We start from the raw sequence: 25,764 nt of genomic DNA on the forward strand, positions 1-25,764 counted from the left end.
ACATTTCAATGTTAAAACATAATTCTCAGTGCTACATCTCAAACAGCTGGAAGTTCTTGAGCTTAAACACAGCAACTGAAACTAAATAACCAATCCAAAAACAGGGTGGGAGAGGAGGTGATGACACTACAGATCTTTTTTTAAAAAAAACCTTTTTATAGACCAATGAATTTCATTGCCTCTTTCATTTCTTCCCTAACATTAATAGTTGGCTGCAGCTGTTCAATATACATGGTTTCTTTAATCTTACGCTTAACTATATTACCTTCTATAACCAAAATAAACACCTTTGTTTGCACAACTCCTCCTTCACGTTTTTCCTTCATATGCTTTGCCCAGGGTTTCAACCAGTTTGTATTCTGTTGCTTGTCTGCCAAATGCCCTTTATACCCTTTTAGCAGGGGTCTTCCTATTTATTTATTTCATTTCATTTCATTTCTCCCTCTCCAAAAACAAATCTCTCCTGGTGGTTTACAGAAAAAATAAAATCACAGATTAAAATCAAACAATTAAAAGCAATCAAAATAATATAAAAACAACAACAACAGTAAAATCTACCTACAGCTAACCAAAGGCTTGATTAAGCAAGTATGTCTTGAGAGTTCTTTTAAAAGCTGCTTTGCCCCTACTAACTGGGCAAAGAGACACCTTTTTAAAGTGGTGATTCTCTTTATTTAGCGGGTGGAGGGTAACTGGCCTTTATCCATCCCCAGTACAGTACCTCCAGTGACTGTTCCTGGTGTCTATCTTATGTTTATTTTTAGATTGTGAGCCCTTTGGTGACAGAGATCCATCTTATTTGTTTGTTAGTTTGTTGTTATTTCTCTGTATAAACCGCTTTGGAAACGTTTGTTGAAAAGCGGTATATAAATATTTGTTGTTGTTGTTGTTGAGATGTTGGAGCTCTTACAGCAACAGGGGGTTCATTCCGGAGTCTGGGGGCAGTATGGAAAAGGTTAACCCAAGTCACCACCAGACAAGCTGTGGCAACCGCAGGTGGACCTCTCCAGAAAATCTTAATAAACAGTGGGGATCCTAGAACAGCAGAGGCATATCTAGGGTGGAGCAGGCAGGGCACGTGCCCCGGGCGCCACTTGAAAGGAGGGCGCCATTTCCTAAAATTATTATTTTTTTAAAAAAAAATGGCCGTCAAAAACAAAATGGCCACAGCACATGCTCAAATGGCCTCTGTGAAGCCTTAGGCCATGCCAGGCCTCGCAGAGGCCATTTGAGCATGCGCAGCGGCCATTTTGTTTTCAGCGGCCATTTTTTTCTTTAAAAAAATTTTTTTAATGGCCACCGCACATGCTCAAATGGTCCCTGCAAGGCCCTAGAGGCCAGCAGGGTGAGAGGGAACCTTTAGAGACCCCCCCAGAGCCTTTAGGAAGCCCCCTAAGGGGCTACAGGTTAAAAAAATAATATTTAATATAATATAAGTCTCTGCACACATATTCAGATTGGCACTATGTACAGAGAATCAGGACTTGTGAATAATGAGCTGAAGCTTACGAGCTAGGATTGTATTCATTTGCTCTTACTTTGCTTCTTGTGATAAGTGAGTTAAATGTGATGTCTTAATTATATGGCTATTAATGGTGAATTTGTCTTTGAATCAGTGTGAAATCTTTAGTATTAAGGCTCACTGGGAGTTTCTTGCTCTCTTTTTCTCATTTTAACTGTCTTTCTGAAAGACTAGAATATATTCCAAGCAGTGACACAGTTTACTCTACATATCCTTTAATTATTTTCAGAGTATCTGGGGAAAGCCAAATTCTCCATTGATTTTTAAAACTTATGTAATAGTGATGCTACAATGCATAGTAGAGAATTAGACAGGCACTTCTGTTTAGTTTTCCAAGTACACCTCCTTTGGGTATTTCATGAGCCCCAGCACACTGTAGTTTTCCAGCATTTTTTGGTCTGGCTACGTCCACTGCTAAATAGTTTTTGAAATATTAAAAGATTAACGAGCTTGACTTGTATTTTTCAGCTGATATTATGGTAAAGTTATCTGAAAGATGGGTGTCAGATGTTTGGACAGGGGGCGCAATTTCAGTGCTTGCCCTAGGCGCTATTTTCCCTAGATATGCCTCTGTAGAACAGAAGGCACTCTCTGGACCTGAGCTGTTTAGGGCTTTATAGATAATCACCAGCACTTTATATTTTGTGTGCTGGAAACATGTGGGCAGCCAGTGTAATGCTTTTAAAACAGGGGTAATATTGTCTCTTCATGTTGCCCCAGAGACCAACCTGGCTGCCACATTTTGTACCAACTGAAGTTTCCAGACTATATATAAAGGCAGCCCCACATAGAGTGCATTGCAGTAATCAAGTCTGGAGGTTACCAGCATATGTACCACTGTTTTTAGGACTGGGGGTGGCCTGTAATGCTTTATTGTAGGGGGAACAGGGGCTGTAATTCTTTGCCACTGCCATGGTCCTGGTCTGGATTGGGGTCTCCATGGCTGTTGTTTGAAAAGAATGCTCCTATTGCTTCCCATCGCCCCTTGTCAAATGGGTGTGGGGAATCCAGATCAGGACAGTGGCAGGGGCATAAAGTCCCTGCCTCCTGCACAATTATCCTGATCCAGATCCATATGCTCCTATGCTCCTATTTTTGAAAGAAAGGTTAAGTCCATCAGCTCTAATGATAGGCTTACCGTAACATCTAGTTTGTCCATAGAGCCCCCCGCTTCCTCTGAGGAGCTCTGAATGGTTTGATGTAGGAATCCCAGGTGGCCACCCATCCAGACAGCTTAAAGGGCTATATCTGCTTGGATTCAGCTATGGAATTGCATCATCTATCTCCACACCATTCAACGGGCCACAGAGAATGCTACATCAGAGATCTACTTGACTGGGACTACTCTCTGGGTTTATTTCATAAAAATGATTGATCTAGGTTTGATTGCAGCCTTTCACAGAACCATGGAAATGGTCCAGAACTCATTACAGCTTGAATTCGTTTTGCCACGTTCAATAAGGAACTTAATTGACAAATAAGTGAACCCAAAAGATCCTGAGCACTTAGCAATAGGAAGAAATCTGTTGACTCCATTTTTTTCCAGAATTTTGAGTGATGAACATGTGAACCAGCTTTTCACATTCTCTGTCTCTTGACTATTATGTTGGATAATGGCTTGACTTTTCATCATCTTGAAAGATGTATGTGATAAGAGAATAGACTACAGTATCTAGAGAAAACATTTGAAAGTAGATTATTAGGTGGAGGGATGACTACAACAGGATAACACAAGAGAGCTAAGACAGTGAGTCAGGGTCATAACTGAGGACCAATTCCCACATTAATATTTTTGGACATGTAAGTTCATACTAGGAGAGCGTGTGTGTGTGTGAGAGAGAGAGAGAGAGAGAGAGAGGGAGGGAGGGAGAGAGAGGGAGAGAGAGAGAGAACCAATGTCCAACTGGGAAACAGATATAAGGATAAACTAAACATCTTGGAATGCAGGGGCATAGCTATAATTGAGCGGATGGGTTCAAAAAACCTGGGGCCCCCAGACTCCTGAGGGCCCCCCAGTTCCACCCCTCCCTATTTTCTTCATTATCTCCTTCACTTTGAGGGGCCACCAGGGAGAGTGGTGAACACGGTCCCCTTCTCCCCTAGCTATGCCCCTGCTGGGATGAAAAAATACAATGTGAGGGCAATTCTACTCAAAGGGATCTGGCACTGAATGCTGCCTGGATGAGAAATCAGCTGGGAACCATATGTAACCTGCTCGGTTTTCTGAAGAAAATACAGATTCCATGTGTGACAAGGTTTTGTAAAATATTACAGAACACAGGCATACAGAAGTGTGAACTTATATACAAAAAATGAACATGAGAATTGGTCCTAAAAGGACAAAATGGTTATACTAAGAGTCAGAAACCATTCTCCTAGTAATCACAACTTCAATAATCACAAAACTATTATGTCACAAAGGTTCAGTTTTTTGAAATTGTGAACTCTTTTGGAATAGGGAACCATCTTTTCATTCCTTATGCTGTGCAAACCACTCTGAGAATCTTTTGGGGGGGAATCAGCATATACAATATTCTAAATAATAATGGCATGTTTAGGGATGTATTTAAAGTTCTTAAGACACTAGAGGAAACATGAACACCATTTTTGTCTGTGAGAGGATACATTGCAGTCAATTACACTTCAGTGTCAGATGCTTCAAACAAGGCATGCAAGAAATGTCTTCAAACAAGACATTTAGGGCTGGGGCTGTAGCTCAGTGGTGGAGCATCTGCTTTGCATGCAGAGTGCCCCAGGTACAATCCCTGGCATCTCCAGGCAGGGCTGGGAAAGACTCCTGCCTGAAAATTTGGAGAGCCATTACCATTCAAATTTGTAGACAGGACTGAGTGAGATGGACCAATGGCCCAACTCGGTATAAAAGTATAAGATGGTTATATAACATGATTAAGGATAAGGTTGTTTCCTGTGTTCCTAAGACACTTAGTGATAATGCATGCCCTTTAAAAGATAATGTGCTTAACGAGCATATTAAATATGTCAGTTTTGCTAATCTCGATGGCAGGTGTGTAAAAGTACTGATAAGATAACCCTTTTCATGTTTACTTGTTAAGTGGTCAAGGACTTTGTGATAATCCCTCTGCATGCAGCACCAGAAACAGCTGTGCAAGAAATTGATGAACTCTATGATGTATATCTGGATGTGAAACAATATTGGAAGTCTGAGGTAAGTCACAGTTACCCTGACGTGGTCCCCCACCCCTATTGACCAAACTCTTGAGACCAGATCCAGACAGGGCATACAAGGCACCTGTTCTGGAAATTACAAACACCAGAACAGAAGGCCAAATTTCTTTTCCCTCTCTCTCATTCTCTGTCTTTAACGCTTTCACATCTGAGTATTTCATTTCTCTGCTGCTTTCTACTGATTTCACTTTTAACTTGAAAAACTAGAGAAGGAATTGTCAAAAATGGCTGAAACTCCCAAGAAACATCCTCAGACTGAGCAAGTCTGATCTGGATGCACACCTTACCACAGCCTATACTGGCTCTGCAGACAAACCCAAAATTATGAACACTGCTGTAGTTTTGTCCCCCTGAACGTCACCTAATAATAAAAATAATAAAAAGTGAGTGGGTGGGTTTGTTGTTGTCCCTGTTTTACATTTATGACAGAATTTAGCCATTCTACCTTTTCAACCTTGTGTCTAACAACCCCCCTTTTTAGAATTTCATCTTCATGGGAGACTTCAATGCTGGCTGTGACTATGTCGCAAAGAAGCACTGGAAGAATATCAGGCTACGAAGCCACTCCGAATTTGTTTGGCTGATTGATGACAAAACTGACACAACGGTGAAAGCAAGCACTCACTGCCCATATGACAGGTAACAGTTCTCTTCAGAAATGACTCTTTAATTACCTCCCCCCCTACAAATAATACTGCCAATTATTTGTATGGTTAGAAGTCTGCTTGTATTGTACAAAGCTTCGGTTGATTCATAATTTAAGTTATAAGGGGAGTGAGAGTCAAAGTTCACCTCAGGTCATCTAGCCCATTGTCCATGGAACATTTGTTGCATAGGATGCCGTCTACTTTGAGGCACAACTGACCAGCATCAAATGCAGCCTTTACTCTAGGGGTAGCCAACCTGTGGGTCACAGGTGCCAAAACTTGCACAGGCAGTTGGAGTGTATGTCATGCCTAGACAGAAATGGATAGGCCTGTGAGCCTGATTATTATTTATTTAATTTATATACAGCCGGTCTCCAAAGCATCTATGCAGTTTACAAAAATAAACACAACAAAAACAAAAGAAAACAAACTGTTAAAACGATTTAAAACATTCAAAGTTTACTAAAAGCCTGGCTTTAAAAAAAAGTGTCTTAAGGGCTCTTTTGAAGATGTTAAACGGCGAACATCTATAGGAAGCATTCTATAGCGACCGCCATTCTATAGCGACCGCCAGATGAGCTGGTAGCATCCGTAGATGGACCTCTCTTGATGACCTTAATGTGGAGATCATGCAGAAGAAGGTGTGTGCTCCTAGGTAACCAGGTCCTAAGCCATTATAGCATGGAATCAGGCCTACACTGTTTGTGGGTCCTCCTGTGCTGTATTGCTTTCTGCTCTTTACAGACAAGGCTGTTACCCCGAATCTCCTTTGGAAGAGAGAGTGTGCCTTCACACACCAGCCAAACTTACCCCGAAGTCCCTTCGAGATCCTTGCAAGCACTCCACACACAAATCGGGCTTTGTCTCCCGATTTCTAGCTTATCTCGATGTATTTCCGGGTTTTTAAAATGCTGGTTTTAAGTGACTTTTTCTGAAAACACAGAAACAAATAGGGAGAGTCACTGACATAGAATCATTAGAATGATAAGAGGGATACTCTCTTTAGAAATGCAGATATAGCTCTTTTGAAATCTCCTCCCACCTCAATTGGCTAGAAGGAAAACATGGAGGCATGCGATGTGAACTTGCACCAAAACAAAACCCGAGAGTAGAGGGGAGGGGCTTCTTCCCTCAATGCCACGAGTGTAATTTGAAGTGGCTTCACTCAACATTTACCCCGCAGCATGAAGCCATGTGCAAATAACTCCCAAGCTTAGTAGACCAAAATCAAAGCTACCCTAAGGTATCATGATTTTCCTATGTACCACAGTGTGCACTAGAGGGTACTATTTCATACTTGGAACTTGCCTTGTTACACACTGGTTCTGAGATAGCAAGTATGAAGTGTTCCCTTTGTTAAGCAGGGTCTACCCTGATTTACATTTTAATGGGAGACTACATGTGTGAGCACTGTAAAATATTCCCCTTAGGGGATGGTGCCACTTTGAGAAGAGCACCTGCATGCTTGCATGAAGAAGGTTCCAAGTTCCCTCCCTGGCATCTCCAAGATAGGTCTGAGAGAGACTCCTGCCTGCAACCTTGGAAAAGTCACTGCCAGTCTGGGTAAACAATACTGAGCTAGATGGACCAATGGTCTGACTCAGTATAAAGCAGCTTCCTATGCCCCTATGTTCTTACACTCCAAATAGGCATTAATGTGTTAATACATTAATACAATTAATACATGCCAGAGAAAGGGGTGTGGTCAACCAACCTGCTTGTTTGGCAAGACAAGTTAACTGAAACATTTGCACACATACCAAAAAAAAAAGCAATACTGGATTGTACATTGTCAGATCTACCTTCACAAACCTTTCCTCTGATTTCCGGAGAGAACATTTTTGACCTTCAAGAGGTTTGCCAGGATAATCACCCGAGCAGAATGTTCCATGTGAGACAAATCCCCAACTAATTTCTCGCTGCCCACATTTTTGCCCTTGGCAGAACGCGTTCTTCTCACCTTGTTCCTGAAACAGCTGGCAAGCAAGTCCTTTAGTTTATCTCATTGTGCTTCTGAGTCAGAATCCAGCTTTCTTTCCCAGCAGTGTGCTTCAGTTTGTGCCAAGATGATTAGTGATGTCTAATCATAGCCCTGTAATGATGGGCAGTTGAAGAGAAAAACTTCACCCAAGGAACTCTCTTCCAGCTGCTCATTCATGCATCTCAGGTATGTGACTGACTTGTGCACTTTACAAAGACACACGTAAGAGAACAATTTTGGCCAATTTTGACCTAATGCCCAAATTTCAGAATTCAGATGGGGACATACTGATTTCAGAAGAGTTGAATGGCAGAAGAAGCCTTGTGAACAACATGGATACATTAACTGTATCCAGCAGTTCAGCAAGAAATATCTGAAAACATACTCTGCGGAATAATCTTCATTGTTTATTTTATATAAAAACTGAAAATAATAAAATGAGTAATGGAAATAGGTGAACTGAATGAAGATTCAAAATTCCCCCTCTCTGTGTGCTTTTTGGAGGGGATGCAAAATGCACCTCAAAATGTAGTAGGGTAATTATTTTTGTTTCTGGTGCAGGTTTTTGTTTACTTTATATGGTGCATGTACATGCGCACACACACACACACAAGTATTTATATGTAAGCCATCTTGAGCTTTGGAAAAGCAACTGTTTTTTTTTTATAATAGTAATAACATGAATAATAAATCCTGAATAATTTTCCATCCTCCTTTACCTCTCACAGAAAGATAAAACTGAAAGAGTTAAGCTCTTTTTGGGTCAGCTTAGTTGATAAACCTTGAAGGCCATTTCCTTTGCCTTAATTTTATAAGAAGGTTCTTCCATCTATCCTATTCGACCCATGTTATTTATTTAGATAAACATTATATTTTGCTTTCCCCCTCCAAAACCAAAGGCACCCAAAGTGGTTAGCAATCAGGGTTTTTTTTTAAGCAACAGAAAGAAAACAAAAAATCATTACATGCCAACAAAATTTAACCATCAATTTAAGTACAAAAGGGGAGCAAAACAGAAAAACTGAAACACCGGTGACAACAAAAAAGACAGTTTTTAACCACCAGCAGAACACTGATAAAGAGGAAACTGAGCTCAGCTTCAGTGCCACCACAGAAAAAGTCCTCTCATGCATCACCATCTGCCAGGCTCACCAAATTATCTCAGGCATGATGGACAGATTAATATGGAAACAGGCAACCCTCTAGGTACCCACAAGATAATCTGAGGTAGTGTCGCTGATGCAGTGTAGTTGTCAAGAAGATGAGCTGTGACTTGAAACTCCCTACTTCAAATCTCTGCTCCTCCACCATAAACTCACTATGTAGGCTTAGGAAAGTCCCTATCTTTCAGCCTCAGCCCACCCCCAATCTGCAATACGGGGATAGCATATTAATAAGGATTACCAAGACTTGGAGTTGGCCCAAAGAAAGCTGAATCATGCAGTGATGAATCAAAATATGTTTGCATTGTAGTGTAGTGTGTTTGTGGCAGGAAAGCTTTACCAATTCCGCTGGTGGTGGGAACAGAAGAAGTAACGTTGACAGGTCAGTGGGTAATTACAGGGGAAGGGGGATCAGAAATCTAATAGCTGTTCCCCCCTTCTGGCTGGCCTGTCAGCTCTTGGACTTCAGGGAGCAGTGCCAACCACCCTCGGAACCTCACCTTGCTCCTTTGTAATGCCAGGTTGGTCCAGAACAAATCAGAAACCATTCATGATTTGATTCTGGATTCAGGAGCCAACCTGGCATGTATTATGGAGACCTGGTTGGGGGAGTCCAGTAGCCCAGTTTGGTCCCACCTTCTTCCGCCCAGGTACTCTGTTCAGCAGTAGGTGAGGGCCCGCAGGTGGGGAGGTGGAGTGGCTGTGGTCTATAAGAACGATATCTCCCTTTCCAGGATCCCTGTTGGGAGTCAGACCATATCGAATGTATGTACCGAGGTTTGGGGAGCAAGGATAGATTGGGAGTTCTCCTAGTGTACCGTTTGCCCCGCTGCTTAATGGAGTCCCTAACTGAGCTGAATGACCTGGTCTCAGGCTTGGTGTTGGAGTCTCCCAGGCTTGTGGTGCTGGGGGGCTTCAATGTTCATTTCGGAACCAATTTGTCCGAGGCAGCTCAGGAGTTCATAGTGGCCATGATGACTATGGGCCTATCTCAAGTGGTCTCAGGACTGATTCATATTGCCGGTCACATGCTTGATTTGGTCTTTCACTCTGATTAGGCGGGTGGTCCATGGGTGGTCGTGTGATTTCCCTATTGTCATGGACAGACCACCATCTGGTTAAGGTTGGACTCACAATCACTTCCCACCTTTGCAGGGCTGAAGGGCCTATTAGGATAGTCCACCCGAGAAGGTTACTGGATCCATCAAGATTCCAAGAAGCCTTGGAGGGATTTAGTGTTGGCTCTGCCAGTGATCCTGTTGATGCTCTGGTGGAGAACTGAAACAGCAAACTCACCGGGGCAGTAGACACAATTGCTCCTAAGCATCGTCCCCGACCCTCTGCAAAATTGGCCCCTTGATATACAGGAGAACTACGGGGGCTAAAGCAGTGAGGTAGACGACTGGAGCGCAAGTGGAGAAAGACTTGACTCGAATGTGACAGATTGCAACATAGAGTACATTTGAAGATTTATGCGCAGGTGATACGTGTGGCAAAGAAGAGATTCTTTTCTGCCCGTATTACAACCATAAGTTCACGTCCGGCTGAGTTGTTCAGGGTTGTGAGAGGGCTAGAACGTGCCCCTTCTCCTTTGAATCAGAATCTGGAACCATCGATTAACTGCTGTGACGTGTTTAATGAATTCTTTGTGGGTGAAATCTCTTGTATTCGGGCTGACTTAGACTGAGTCTCCACAATTACTTCAGTGTCTGATGTGGAGGTGACCAGCGACTCCTCTTGTGTGGTTAGGTTGGATCAATTCCAGTTTGTGACTCCTGAGGATGTGGACAAGCTGCTAGGAGTGGTGCGGCCTACTACCTGTTGTCTTGACCCTTGCCCAACATGGCTTATAATATCTAGCAGCTGGGGGATTGTTGTAGGAAGCCTGGTAGAGATCATAAATGCTTCTCTGATGGAGGGAAGGATGACTCCTTGTCTTAAGGAGGCAATTATTAGACCACTTCTAAAGAAGCCTGCCTTGGATCCCTCAGAGTTGGCCTGTCTCCAACCTTCTGTGGTTGAGCAAGGTAATTGAGAGGGTGGTGGCTTCCCAGCTCCAGACAGTCTTGGAGGAAACCAATTATCTAGACCCATTTCAGACTGGCTTTCGGGCTGGCTATGGGGTGGAGACTGCCTTGGTTGGCCTGATGGATGATCTCCAATTGGGAATTGACAGAGGAAGTGTGACTCTGTTGGCCCTTTTGGACCTCTCATCAGCTTTCGATACGATTGACCATAGTATCCTTCTGGAGCGTCTGAGGGGGGGCAAAGTGGGGGGCAAAGACCTACCGTATTGGAACAGCAAGCTTACCAGGGCAGTAGACATGATCGCATTTAAGCGTCCTCTCTGACCCAATTCAAAATTGGCCCCTTGGTATACGAAAGAACTACGGGGGCTGAAGTGGCGAGGTAGATGAATGGAGCGCAAGTGGAGGAAGACTTGACTCGAATCCGACAGATTACAACATAGAGCACATTTGAAGGCAATACAGGCGGCAAAGAAGTGATTCTTTTCAGCCCGTATTGCGTTCGCAAGGTCACATCCTGCAGAGTTGTCCAGGGTTGTGAGAGGGCTAGAGAGTGCCCCTCCTCCCTTGAATCAGAATTTGGAACCATCTATTATCCACTGTGATGTGTTGAATAGTTTTTGTGTGGATAAAATCTCTCGTATTTGGGCCGACTTGGATTTAGACCCCACAATTACTGCAGTGTCTGAATTGGAGGTGTCCAGCGACTCCTCTTATATGGTTAGGCTGGATCAGTTTCCGTTTGTGACTCATGAGGATGTGGACAAGCTACTTGGAGCGATGCGGCCTGCCACCTGTTCTCTTGACCCTTGCCCGATATGGCTAATACTATCTGGCAGGGAAGTTGTTGTAGAAGGCCTGGTAGAGATCATAAATGCTTCTCTGAGGGAGGGCAGGATGCCTCCTTGTCTTAAGAAGGCAATTATTAGACCACTTCTGAAGAAGCCTGTCCTGGATTCCTCAGAGTTGAGCAACTATAGGCCTGTTTCCAACCTCCCATGGCTGGGCAAGGTAATTGAGAGGGTGGTGGCCTCCCAACTCCAGGCAGTCTTGGATGAAACTGATTATCTAGACCTGTTTTAGACCGGCTTTTGTGGGGGCTATGGGGTGGAGACTGCCTTGGTCGGCCTGATGGATGATCTCCAATTGGGAATTGACAGAGGAAGTGTGACTCTGTTGGTCCTTTTGGACCTCTCGGTGGCTTTCGATACTATCGACCATAGTATCCTTCTGGAGCGTCTGAGGGGATGGGGGTGGGTGGCACTGCTTTGCAGGGTTCCACTCTTACTTCTCAGGCAGATTCCAGATGGTGTCTCTCGGGGACTGTTCTTCAAAAATGGAACTCCAGCATGGTGTCCCTCAGGGCTCCGTATTGTCTCCAATGTTGTTTAACATCTACATGAAACTGCTGGGAGAGATCAACAGGAGATTTGGTGCAGGATGCTATCAGTATGCTGATGACGCCCAAATCTATTTCTCCATGTCAACCTCATCGGGAGAAGGCATTACCTCCCTAAATTCCTGCCTGGAGGCGGTGATAGGCTGGATGAGAGGTAATAAACTGAGACTGAATCCAGATAAGACAGAGGTACTTATTGTGCAGGCAAGAAACTTGGGAGATGAGCTTGATCTGCCTGTTCTGGATGGGGTCACACTTACCTAGAAGGAACAGGTGCGCAGTCTGGGAGTACTTCTGGATCCGAGCCTCTCCCTAGTGTCCCAGGTTGAGGCGGTGGCCAGGGGTGCCTTTTATCAGCTTTGGCTGATAAGCCAGCTGTGTCCATTTCTTGAGATAAACGCCCTCAGGACAATGGTACATACGCTGGTAACCTCCAGACTGGATTACTGTAATGCGCTTTATGTGGGGCTGCGCTCTATGTGGGGCTGCCTTTATATGTAGTCCGGAAACTACAGCTAGTTCAGAATGAGGCAGCCAGGTTGGTCTCCGGGTCATCTCGGAGAGACCATATTACTCCTGTATTGAAAGAGCTACACTGGCTGCTGATATGTTTCTGGGCAAAAATACAAGGTGTTGGTTATAACCTATATAGCCCTAAATGGCTTGGGCCCTGGGTATTTAAGAGAATGTCTTCATCGTCATGAACCCCACCACCTATTGAGATCATCAGGAAAGGTCCAACTGCAGTTGCCACTGGCTCATCTGGTGGCTACTCGGGGATGGGCCTTCTCAGTTGCTGCCCTGATGCTTTGGAACATGCTCCCTACTGAAATAAGAGCTTCCCCATCTCTGACAATTTTTAAAAAATCTTTAAGGACACATTTGTTCACCCAGGCTTTTAATTAAATACTGTTTTAATGGTTTTAACTTCGTTTTAAAATATTTTTAAAGGTTTTAAATTGTTGTAATGTTTTAACTTTTTGCTGTCATTTATTTTAACCTATGTTTTAATGTCTTTGTTGTCATTTATCTGTTTTAACTAATGTTTTAACTTTTCTGTTTTTGTTGTAAACCACCCAGAGACGTAAGTTTTGGGTGGTATAAAACACATACATACATACATACATACCATGATGACCAGCATAGGCATCAGCACATGCATCAGCCCAGGAAGAGGGAGCCAGAGACAGCTGCGATAAGAGCCTTGGAGAAGGGACATCACCTAGTGGTAAAGCATATGCTTTGCATACAGAAGGACCCAGGTTCAATTCTTGGCATCTCCATCTAAAGAGGATGCCAGGTAGCTGGGCTGGAAAAGGATTCTATCTGCTTGAGGCCTTGAAGAGCTGCTACTACTTAGAGCTGTCTGACTCAGTGTAAGGGAGCTTTATATACTGCAGTCCACATCTGTGTTTATTTTCTTGGAAGCAGGTCCTGTTTTTTTTATTTATTTATTTTTACATTTCTATACCGCCTTTCGTTAAAAGAAAACCCCAAGGCGGTTTACAAAAATTAAAACATACAATAAAAGCAGTAAAAACATCAAGCTAAAAACATATAAACAAGCATAAAAACATGACAACAGATAACAGATAAAAACAGAGAAGCCGCAGTAAAAACAATCATGTAAAAGCCTGGGTAAAAAGCCAAGTCTTTAAAAGCTTTCTAAAAGCCGTGATGGAGTCTGAGGAACGAATGGCCACCGGGAGAGCAAAAAAAAAAAAAAAAAATTCTGTTGAGTTCAATGGGGCTTACTGCCATGAAGTCCAGTCTTGAAGGTACTGCGCTGGCTGCCAGTCTGTTTTGGGGTACAATTCAAGGTGTTCGTTATTATCTTTAAAGCCCTAAACGGCTTGGGCCCTGGGTACCTTAGAGACTGTCTGCTCCCAGCTGAATCTACTCACCTGGCTAGATCCGCTGGGAGGACTCTGCTCTGTGTGGCGACACCTGCTGAGGCCCATTTGTCAAGCATGTGGGTCAGAGCCTTCTCAGTGGTTACCTCCAGGCTGTAAGCAAGAGAACAGGAACAGGTGCCAGTACACCATTCCTTTTTCTTCCTTTGTTCCTGTTGGCATGGTGCTTCCCCTCCCCGACTAGGCTGCCCCCAGGCTGTGAAACTCACTCTCACCAGAGACCCGCATGGCTCCCTCTCTCCTAAGCTTTAGGAGGAAAGTGAAAAAGGGAAAGGGACTATTGTGTCGATTCCTGGTGACCACACACCAGCAGGGATTCAAACTGACAGCCTCTTGCTCCCTAGGCAAGTTGCTTCCCCACTGCTCCATTAGGTGGCTTGAGGAAAGTGAAGACTGACCTTTGTATCCAGGCTTTTGAGCTGTCCTTCGCGCTTTTTAAACTTTTAGCTGTATTTCTGTTTTTATTGAATTGTTTTTATCTTCTTGTTAACTGCCCTGGGGTCTTAGTATGAAGGGCAGTATATCAATTTAAATAAATAAGCGAACTGTCTGGTCATGACCTCTCCATCCTCTTGCTCTCTGGACGGGCCTGCCCTGCCTTCTCTGCCCCCATCAATCTGAAGGTCCTCAGCTGTTGCACATTTGCTCGCAGCAGGAGCAGCTCTCAAAGTAGCTGCTGTCAGAGGAAAGAGGTTCTTTGTCAGGTAAGACAGAAAGGCAAGGGCAAACAAGGCTACGATCCTATGTAGTGACACAGGACACAACTGGCTTGCATGGAACTTGCTTCCTAAAACACATGCATGCTGTAAGCCTGTCTCACTGTATGCATGCAAGAGAGAAGCAGGAGACAGAGAAAAGGTGGTGGGAGAGGAAATGACAGGCAACCCAACAGGCATCTATCAGGGTGTGGTTTAAGGTGGACGGCAGGTTCCAGAAAGAAAAAGAGTTTCCCATAGACTGCTGATTATTTGAGGGCGGGCTGTTTGAAATTTACTAGCCAAAACATTGGCTGCAAGCCTCTGACACTGTTGTGATGCCACCATACAGCAAACATAATCCCCCAGCCTAAAACGCTAACCTTTTTCTTTTTTGAGAGTAATGGATTTCTTCTGTGACTGCATAAATGGCTAATACTTTGTTCTTTCCCATAGGATTGTGCTGCATGGAGACAAGCTCATAAAAGCCCTTATGCCAAACTCAGCAAATATCTTTGATTTCCAGCATGCCTTTTCGATGACAGAAGTGCAGGTTCGTCGTACGTGGCAATGCATAACTAGAGTGTGTGCAGCTGTAAATCTCCCATCTCTGGAGTCAGCCGCTGTGCTGCATCAGAGCTGTGCAATCAAATGAAGAGGGAGCCAGGTTTAGGGGTGAGGGACAGATTTCCAGTCAGAGAAGGACAAGAGGCAGGAGGAACATGATGCATCAGGAGCCAAGAGGATAGTACAAGCCAACATCCTACAGGGGATTCAAAGTGATTCCACATGGCTTTCAAGAAGGGAGACAGATTGTGTACCACCAATCTATGCCCTCGTTGCTCCCCCTCCCTTTTTTCTACACTACAGGCTACAAATTAGGGGCCACTGTGAGCCAAGCTGTGTGAACAGCAGGTGTCCTGCACGTTGTATGGATCCAGCCATACCTTACCCTGAGCAATTAAGCTGTGGGCCTCAGTAAGCATAGCAGCCAGTAGTATGGGCAGCTTCCCTTTGACAAAGGTCAAAGTCTTGTATTAGTCAAGACTAGGTTCTATCTCCACATGCCTTCCTCAATGGCTTCTACCCAACCCATGATTGATGTCATGCATCATACTCTTATAATGTATTATTAGGACAAGGAATGAAATACAGAGTGTCTCATTAAACCACATGTCCTGCTACATTACTTCACAGGCTTTAGCAGTGAGCGATCACTTTCCCATAGAGTTCCAGCTGAGAACATCCAGGCGATCTTCAAGAACCAGAGCAAGAAATCGCAAACAGGTCAAGTGACTTGCTGTGCTGGAAATAGGAATTTTAAAAAATGTGTATTAGCAAGCAAGGAGAAGCATTAGCATTTTGACATGTTCTTGATGTAAGTCCCTTCTGGTGTGAAGTATTTAACCAAAAATAAGCAACATGATTTTTTTGTATTCTTAAAAGCATTAAAGCTTAAACAAAGTCAATGAACTAGACTTGTCCTTGCCCTAAAGATAAATGCAGTGAGACAGTGTGGATGCCTTAACAGTATCTACAGCAGGGGCTGTTTAGCAAAGCAGTCTGTTTACTCAGAATTGCTCATGGTCGCTAGCCATTCCCAACATGTCCCCCAGCCAAAAACTATTTTAAGCACACTTTTTGCAATAGTCTTGTCCAAAGCATGTAGACACACACTGTCGCATCACCTCTTTGAAGTCAGAGAAATTTGAAATTGTTGATTCAAGTGGGACACCAAAGATTGCAAAAGTTGTTTCTTTAAATTAAAAAAAGTATTGAGAAAGTAAAAAAGCAGACCCAACCCAACCCTCCCTAAGAGATGAGACCGTAGAAGAACACAGGCTATGATCAGACTGAATGTGTGGATTAAATAGAGTTTGCAAGAGGAAAGGACAAATGTTCCTCAGATGTTTTAAGCTTGCCTTTATCGTGATAATGTTTATTGACTCTGTTGGGCCAATGGGGGAAATAGGCACAAAAGATTGTCACACGTGAAGATGGGCCAATAGGATTGATGTTGTGGTACTAAAACAGATTTTATCTCACAGCTTGAGCTTTGATCCTCAGGATCTATTTTCTTACCAAATTAAGGCGACAGTAAAGATTACCCACAAATCAGACTGACTGATGACTTTGGTGGATTTTGTTTTTCTTGAGCCATCTGTGTTTTATCTTCAATAATATTTGAGGTCTTTGCATGCCAAACCAGTGAAGTGATGCCTTTTATTGGCTCAAAATGTTGGAAGTGAGATTTCAAGCATATAAGACCCATTTTCATATGCAGGTGTTCAAGCAAAAATGAAAGATGGTATTACATGGCAGGCTGATATTAAAAGTGAGCATCCTTAAAAGTACTGCCACAAGAGATATGAACAAGAATGCAGTTTTGCCCCCCTTATTCTTTGTTTGAATCTGTGGCCATCTCCATCACTTCTCACCCTGTTTGGGTACTGCAGTACATGAGCAGTTGCTTGCTCTGGGGGCCTTTTAACACCGAAGCATTCAATGTAGGAAGCTAGTGGTATAGACCAGTGTTTCTCAACCACCGGTCCCTGGACCGCTGCCGGTCCCCGAAGGGTTGAGTGCCGGTCCCTGACTGGGAGTCAAACCCCCCCCCCCCGCACAACTGAAATCAAGGCACTCACTTACTCAATTTTGCACATGGCACGGAAGAGGAAAAGTATCACGGAGGCGTGGGACCCTTCTTGTGCCTTGCCTCCACGTGCTGCTGAGATCTTCCTACAGCTATCTTATTCCCTATCTTTACAGCTTCAAACTGTATGCGATGCGGGGGCATGGAGGAAAAAGTATGGCAGTGGGCGCCACTTGAAGGGCTGCTGGTTCTTGCATGCTCATTGTTTGCAGCCAAAGGTTGGTTGATTGAAACCCAGCTGCCTGTTGTGGTCGAGGCGCCTTGAGAGGGAACGCTGTTTCCCTCTTGCATCAGTGGGGCTTGCTTGTATGTTGTTTTCATTGGCCCCATGTAGCTTTTGAATTTTTCTAATGGCCCAACATCCCCTCTCCATTGAGTAATCACAAGCACCTCCACTCCAGACATACTGGAGACAAATTTGTTCACCCAGGCTTTTAGATTCAGGGGTTCTCAACCTTGGGTACCCAGACATTGGTGGACTTCTACTCCCATAATCCCCAGCCATAATGGCCAAATGCCATTGTTGTTGGGGGTTATGGGAGTTTAACTGAGGGACCCAAGGTTAAGAACCCCTAATATTCCATGTTTGCAAAAGATTCCAAATTTAATTATTTTAATGCTTATATTATTTTCATTCTAAACTGCCCAGAGATGCAAGTTTTGGGCAGTATAGAAGTCTGATAGACAGACGGACAGACAGACAGACTTGAAACCCCTTTACTAACTGCTGGTCCGGGAAACTGCGCATGAAGAATGTAGCGGTCCTTGAAACTCTGCACGAAGAATTTAGCGGTCCTTGACTCCAAAAAGTTTGAGAAACACTGGTATAGACTACTCAATCCAGGTTCACTCCAAACTCTGTTGATGAACCAGCAGTAGCAAGACCAGCTTGGGGATGTCTAGAACCCATGGCTATTCTATTTAATATTATTATTTATATATTTAAGATAGTTATACTCCGCCCCTCTAGTATACTACTCACATCAACAAAACACATACAGGGGCTATTCACACAACCTCACAATGAGCACCTCACAATGTAAAACAAAACATTAAAGAAGCTGAACACGTTAAAAGGCCAAACTAAAACCACAATTACAAAAATTTAAAAGTTTAAAATTAAAAGTTGTTAATAGAAAGCTAAAAATGGAGAAGTAAAAACTAAAAAGCCTACCAGGAATAAGCAGCAGATAAAACATTAAGAAGCCTCTCTTGGGTGCCCCCTCCAGATCCCAGGGCACCCAGACACTTAGCAGGCGGCGTGGTGGTGAAAAGGGAAGCCACGGAGCAGCCAGTCTTGTCAGAACTGGTGGTGGCGCCCTCTCCTGGACAATAGGGAGAGCACAGAGGCTGGGGAGTCAGCTGCCATAGGCTGGGCCGGCATGGCCGTCGCTTGGTGGCAACGAGGGGAGGACTGCCCCCACCCCTCTGCTAAGGCGCTGTGTGATGACTCTGGAAGCGGGGACAGGGCTTAGAGTCACGGCTGCCTGAGAGGCAGCTGAGGCAGCAAGTTGGGCAACCGCTGGGCCCAAGGGGCAGGGGCCAGGGGGAGGATTTCAGGACTGGCTGGAGAGGCGAGCTGGTCTTGTGGTAGCAAGCATGACTTGTCCCCTTAACTAAGCAGGGTCTGCCCTGGTTGCATATGAATGGGAGACTTGATGTGTGAGCACTGCAAGATATTCCCCTCAGGGGATGGAGCCGCTCTGGGAAGAGCAGAAGGTTCCAAGTTCCCTCCCTGGCTTCTCCAAGATAGGGCTGAGAGAGATTCCTGCCTGCAACCTTGGAAAAGCTGCTGCCAGTCTGTGAAGACAATACTGAGCTAGATGGTCTGACTCAGTATATGGCAGCTTCCTATGTTCCTATACAGGGCTCTATTTAAGGGGCAGATGGCCAAGGATGAGGAACTTAGTAGAGATGGGAGCTAGCTAGCCTTAAAGGCTCCCAGAGAGGAGCGGGGCAACCCCTCTTGCTGATGGGTGGGGGAGGACCAGGGTGAAAAGCAACCCCCTTCCCACCTCTTCTGAGGCCAACACCCTTCGTATAGAAGTGGGGAAAGAACTGAGAGAAAGGACAATGACCAAGCAGGCAAAGGAAAACTCTGACAGCTTCTTTTAAAAGATGTGTGTTAAATTGTTTTCTAAAAACAGGGAGGGAGCATGGCAAAGCTCTTTGGGGAGGGCATTCCAAAGCTGAAGGGCCAGAAGCAAAAAGGCCCTGTTTCTAGTTCCTACCACTAACTGGATCTCTGTTTGTGGCAAGGCCATGAGCAGGGCCTGAGCTGCCAAGCAGAGGGCCCTGGCAGGTTCATATGGGCAAATGCGGTCTGACAGGTACCCCGGCCCCAAGCCGTGTAGAGTTTTAAAGTTCAAGACCAGCACCTTAAATCTAGCCTGGAAGTGGATCAGTAACCAATGAAGCAGTTGCAGGATGGATGTGGCACTCATGAAGCAGATATTAGGGATGTGCTGAAACAGAGATGTGCTGAAATATTTGAGTCACTTGAACACCTGCGTGCCAACCTTTCTCTGTGACAGATAAAACTTGCCTGTCTTGACTCATATCTCGCCAGCAGTGAAGCAAAGGGTCACTAAAGGTCACTGCATTGTTTATCCCACCAAAGGCTAGTTATATGAAGAATACTACAGTCCAACAATGCCAGGCAGCTTTATTATACTTAATGCTGCCTGACAGATAGAAATGATATGGGAACATTAGCATGATGGATGTTAAAAACCATAGAGACTTATTTGAGGAAATATATTGGTATGAACCGAGACAAAATCTTTGCTGGAGTGAATCCTAGTCTCTGTTTTAATAATATTTCTTTGTTCTTTGCAACTGTGGTGTTTGATACTAAAGACAGGATTCATTTTGCCCTGAAGAAGGAATACTTGAACCCACCGATGACGTATTTTTGAAAAAGCCAGAGAAGAAATATATTTACCTTTTGTCCAGGCAAGTAGCCAAGTAGTCACAACGACCTGTTTGTTCTCTTCCTCTAGTCTGCCAGCCACTCTTCCTGCCTTTTCCATTCAACTGTTATCCTATATACACCACAAAAGAGAGCTCCACTGTGGTTTTTCAGCAAAGAAATATGGAGCTATCAAGTAACTTCTTTGATATCTCTCTCTCACAAAAGTCTCCATAGGATTGTAATGTTGGCTTTTAAAAAGCCTTGGAAAGGCCCATTAAATACTGTGATAGTTCTCTCTTTTCCCTGCCTCCCTCCCTCCAACAAGCCAACACTGTTTGATTACATTTTATATACTTTGGACTTTGATCCAGTTAGGTAAAAAATAGATGAATGCTGCCAGAAAATCTAAATGAGGCCATTTGAGGAACCAGATAAGAAAAAACACCTTGTCTCCCAAAGTTAATGTTTCCAAATATTCAGCAGCTGGGGGATGCAAACAAGAGCATGTTTTTAAAAGAAAAGCGTGGACTGGCACACCAAGATACATATCCCACAAGGAGAATGCAGTGCACTCAGAGTCAGCAGCTAGGAGAACAATGGAACAGGTTGGTGAGGAAACACCTCAGGTGGTTGGACTTAAGTGTTCATACTCTCCTCTTGTGGTAATTCCCAAGACAAAAGGAAAAACAATGACAAACACGAATTTCACTTTTTAATCAATGCCACCAACTAGCTCACACTAGCTATGATTCAACTAGAGGTCATTTGACAAGAACTGCTCTAACCTCTAGACTTAATGCAGTGGCTAGCAAACTGTGAGGCAGTCCCAATGGAGGTGGGAGGCACAGCATTCCAGGGAAAGATAAGAACTTGATGTCAGGTGGGTCCTTTCTCCCCGTGTCAGCCAAGACCTGGTTAAATTGAATGGCATCTGGAAAGGGACCTGTCAGACCCACATGGGATGTGTGAAAATGACAACATTCCCAGTCTTCCCACTATCCCAACTGGATTTGGGGAGCAAGAACAGCTGCTGCTTTGTATAAACAATAATTCCTGGTGTGTAAGTTCAGGAGGGAGCACTTCTCCTGGAGGTTTTACACACAGGGCTTCTACCCTGAACTTCAGAGGAGAGTGTGTCCATTCACACACCAGCCAAACTTACCCCGAAGTCCCTTTGAGATTCTTGGACCCACTCCACACACAAATCAGGCTTTGTGATGTGAATTCTAGTTTATCTCAACGTATTTCTGGATTTTTAAAATGCTAGTTTTCCTGAAAATGCCAGAGCAAATAGGGAGAGGCACTGACGTAGCGATATAGGAAGATGCTGAAAGGCATAATCTCAAACTGCGTGGGAGGAAGCAATGGTAAATCCTTCCTGTATTCTATCAAAGACAACCATAGGGCTCTGTGGGCGCAGGGGTCAACACCAACTCGACAGCACACTTTGTCTTTACCTTACTGACACAGAATAATCAGCATGATAAGAGGGATGTTCTCTTTAGAAATGCAGATATAGCTCTTTAGAACTCCCCACCACCACCATTGGCTAGAAGGAAAACACGGAGGCATGCCATGTGAACTTGTTTCAGAACAAAACCCGAGAGCAGAGGGGAGGAGCTGCTTCCTTCAATGCCACAAGTGTTGTTGGCTTCGCTCAACATTTACCCTGAAGCATGAAGCCATGTGCGAATAACTCCCTGGTGGCAGATCCCAGTTTACAGATTCTCACAAAGAGCAGCAGCCTGCATGGAACAGTATATGCCCAGACTACCAAAGAAATTGCAAAACCTGGAAAAATGCATTAATTTCCCAGAAAATGAGCGGGAGCCCTTCCTTTGGAAAAGCATGGATTCGGTTTAGGGTTAGGGTTCGAACAAACATTGGCAGTTTTCTAGCCTTAGAACAAAACTTTCGCAGTTTTGTACCCTTAGACACAGAAAGTCCGGCCTTTGTGGTAGAGGAGGCATGCTTGCAAACTGAAAGCAATTTTACTGTATAAAATAATATTGTTAAGTACCAGGTTAACTTATCCTCTGCTGTCCCATTATGTGCCTCTGTTATGGATGCACATGGAGGCATTACTTGCTTTATCTGGAGATGCAACCAAACGAGAGCAGTTCTTGTAAATTTTATTGTTGTTGTTGTTGTTGTTTACACAGTCAGACAGGTGTTACTGACTGGTTTGTTTTATCCAGACATCGAGTCCTTCCCAAGGACCTGGGATCATGATGATGATGATGATTGTATTATTATTAATTTATTTTATTTTATTATTAAAGCAGGGGTTTACTGGCTGAGGGGAATAGAAGCTTTTCCCCCCCTTGGTGGCATCATTTTAATGTGTATGTGTGTGTGACTGTGTTTGTAGGCAGGGTTCACAATTTTTTTTTAAAAGATTGATTGGTCCTCTGAGCTAAAGTGATTTTGCAAACTGGAAATAGTCAGTTTATGGAGCACCATATCCTGCTCTTCTCTCCTGAGCCCATCCAAGGAAGAAGTTGGAAAGAAAGCTCAATACAGGAACCAAACTTATTCTTGCATTTTCAGAAGTCCAACTGGAGCATTTATTCATTTGGCAAAAGATTTTTTGTAGTACACAATCTTTCCCACCAGGAGGAGCATCAACACTATCTTGCTTATTTAAAGGAAGACAGGGGAGGTAATGATTCAAATATAAAGCATTTGCTTGCTTTGATTTATTAGTTAGACCATACAAGTATCTCTGATCTTTTTGTACTTTATTTCCTTAGAGATCTTGTGAGATTTCTTTATTTTCACACTGTGTACATGCGTATCTGTCTACATATAATTTTAAAAAACTGTTTAAATTGCACGTTTAGGGCTACAGCTGGCCTCTGGAGATTTGCTGGCCAAGCCCAAGATGACAGCCATGTTTTCCTTAGTGCAATCCTAGCTGAGCAAATACAGAGCTCAGATAGGAAAAACTGAGGGTTCAGTTCTTAATTTCTGACTCAGGACAAACTCCCATTTTCTCTAGTGAAGTCATTTCCTTGTGACTCGACTGGGGATAGCAGATAATGGTTTGCAGAAATTTTGTCAACAAAGAAATTGTTCCTCTAACATGGCTTCATTCCATTTAGTAGACGCCAGCAATGCACAGCCTCTTCTTCCATCAAAACTATCAACTCTTGGGCCTAGTAAAGAACAACATCCCCACTTTATAAAATGAACTAATGTTCCCTCTGTGGTTTCTCCATTTCTCTTTCACAGTCTCGTCTCTTTTTTTAGTCAGCAATTAAGTGCTTGCAATAGTAAAATCACTTGTTAATCATTGAATTTATATTGTGTTCTGTTGCATTGCTTAAAACCCTGCTCTCTCTCAATATTCCACTGTGCCTGTATGTTTTTATTAAACAGCAACTTTAAAGGGAGGTTTTAATATGCTTAAAGTTGCTTTGATTTCTTGGACAGGCCTTAGACTTGTGGATGTGCAAGATGGTGGGTTACCTTTGGGGCTGGAGGTGGGGAACTAGCAGTCTTCTGGCTGTGGGAAACAAACATGTTATATTTGGTTTTACAACTAGAAGTATAGGAAGAATGAGAATTTCCAGAATGAAATAGAAATTTAAAGCCTCTCTTTTTATTCTGATTAAAAATAAGTTTTCATTCCCCAAAGGGAGGGGACAACACTGACAAAAGTGGTGGGTAGGCCTGGGCCTAGCTTGGGGAAATGGTGGGTAGGCTTGGCCTACACAGACATTAAACACTGATTTTAATCAGAACAAGTTGTTCTAGTAAGAACTAATCAGCCTACTTTCCTTTCACTGTCTCTACATCCGGACTAAATTTGGTGCAAATCGAGGTCAACAAGTTAGATCTCTTGTGCCTCAAATGTTCATGTGTCTGCCATCTTGGATCGGGGTAGACATCATCATTACAAACTGCACCATTGAGGTGTCCCTGTGTGTCACTCACTACCGCTGTTCCAAATTTGGTTGAAATAGGTTAGACAGTCCTCAGGTTAGTACACTTGCACCTCAAACGTTTATGCATCCATCACCTTGGATTGGGGTGGGTGACATCATCACAAACTACACCATTGAGGTATCCCTATATGTCCATTCAACTGTAGCAAATTTGGTTCAAATTGGTTAGACTGTCCACAAGTTAGTGCACTTATGCCTCAAAGGTTTATGTGTTCACCATCTTGAATTGGGGTGGATGACATTGTCACAATCTTCATTGTTGAGGTATCCCTATGTGTCCCTAGAGCTGTAGCAAATTTGGTTCAAATTGGTTAAATAGCTCACAAGTTAGCTCACTTGCACATCAAAGGTTTATGCTTCCGCCAGCTTGAATCAGGGTGGATGACATCATCACAAACTATGCCATTGAGGTGTCGCTGTGTGTCACTCACTGCAACTGTTCCTAATGTGGTTTAAATCAATTAGACAGTCCACAAATGAGTCCATTTCAGATGTTCATGTGTCTGGCATCTTGAATTGGAGTGGGTGACATCATCACACACCATGCCATTTGGGCATCCCTATATGTTCCTACAGGTGTAGCAAATGTGGTTCAAATCGGTTAAGCAGTTCACAGGTTAACCCACTTGTGCCTCAAATGTTTACACAGCCGCCATCTTGGATTGGGACGGATGACATCATCACAAACTATGCCGTTGAGGTGTCCTCGTGTGTCCCTACAACTTTACCCAATTTGGTTCATATTTGTCCAGGCGTTGCAAAGTTGATGGGTGGGGGACACGGGGACATACGGACACACACACAGTATGCTGTGTGATCTCATAAGCCTACTGGAAAGTAGGCTAAAAACTGCAAGGAAGAGTTAAACCCATCCATCCACTCACTCACCCACTGCACCATGGTCACAAATGCCAGACGGGTGTACTTCCATTCCCATTACTACTATATGAAAACATTTATGGGGACAGAGATGCATTCCTGCATCACTGTCATCACATCTAGTGTGATCCTCATTTGCATTGAAGAGTTCTCTGGCCTTGACTTCAGCAGCTTGCCAAAAATGCCTATTCCCAGCTGGGTTTCATGAGCATAATAATTTGACTACACAATGTGAGAACAAAAGACACCAGGGGCATTCACAAATCATTAGAGAAACATTCAGTTCTGTGGAAATGGTTGCTATGTTGTTAAGCATATCCATATTACAGTTTTAAACAAGTTTAATAGTCATTCCTTCAGTGCAGGGAACTTGGGGCATTGTAATCCTTTGAGGGTGAGTCCAGAGGGTTCTCAGCACATTGACAGATCATAAACCCCATGATTCTGTGGGGAAGCCATGAAGTTAAACTAGCATATAAACAGTTATGCCCCTGCTAACTGGACAAAGAGGCATCTTTTATAATGATGGTCTCTTACATTTAGCAACTGCTCCTATTCAGGGCAGTTATTCACACCTATTCAACCCCTGCTAACTGAGCAAAGAGACACCTTTTAAAGTGGCGATTCTCTTATATTTAGCAGGGGGAGAGCAACTGGCCCTATCCAACCCCAGCACAGCATCCCTCCAGTGGCTGATGCTGGTATCTGTCTTATGTTTCTTTTTAGACTGTGAGCCTTTTCAGGCCAGGGGACCATCTTATTTATGTATTATTTATTCTTCTATGTAAACTGCTTTGAGAACTTTGGTTGAAGA

The 25,764-nt window shown here is 43.6% G+C and overlaps 1 protein-coding gene and 2 long non-coding RNA genes across 5 annotated transcripts in view; 1 reads left to right on the forward strand and 2 right to left on the reverse strand.

Moving 5' to 3' along the window:
- The window catches only part of DNASE1L3 (deoxyribonuclease 1 like 3), a 44,368-nt gene extending 27,690 nt beyond the window's left edge, over positions 1-16,678 (forward strand). For all 3 annotated transcript variants that reach the window (XM_053303050.1, XM_053303049.1, XM_053303048.1), the window contains exons 6-9: positions 4,597-4,709; positions 5,211-5,368; positions 15,011-15,107; positions 15,752-16,678. In XM_053303050.1, the coding sequence (XP_053159025.1) occupies positions 4,597-4,709; positions 5,211-5,368; positions 15,011-15,107; positions 15,752-15,850 (467 nt within the window). In that variant the 3' untranslated portion in view covers positions 15,851-16,678. The remainder of the gene's footprint in view (positions 1-4,596; positions 4,710-5,210; positions 5,369-15,010; positions 15,108-15,751) is intronic.
- Positions 1,275-20,244, reverse strand: LOC128347857 (uncharacterized). The gene is made up of 3 exons (XR_008317779.1): positions 20,152-20,244; positions 6,187-6,307; positions 1,275-3,194 (listed from the first exon to the last, which is right to left on the reverse strand). It is a non-coding gene; the product is annotated as an uncharacterized LOC128347857 (long non-coding RNA).
- On the reverse strand, positions 13,271-18,580 carry LOC128347856 (uncharacterized). The gene is made up of 3 exons (XR_008317778.1): positions 18,382-18,580; positions 15,745-15,859; positions 13,271-15,193 (listed from the first exon to the last, which is right to left on the reverse strand). It is a non-coding gene; the product is annotated as an uncharacterized LOC128347856 (long non-coding RNA).
- Positions 20,245-25,764: the final 5,520 nt, after the last annotated feature.

The sequence above is a fragment of the Hemicordylus capensis genome, chromosome 2 (assembly GCF_027244095.1).
Source record: "Hemicordylus capensis ecotype Gifberg chromosome 2, rHemCap1.1.pri, whole genome shotgun sequence".
Taxonomy (NCBI): Eukaryota; Metazoa; Chordata; class Lepidosauria; order Squamata; family Cordylidae; genus Hemicordylus; species Hemicordylus capensis.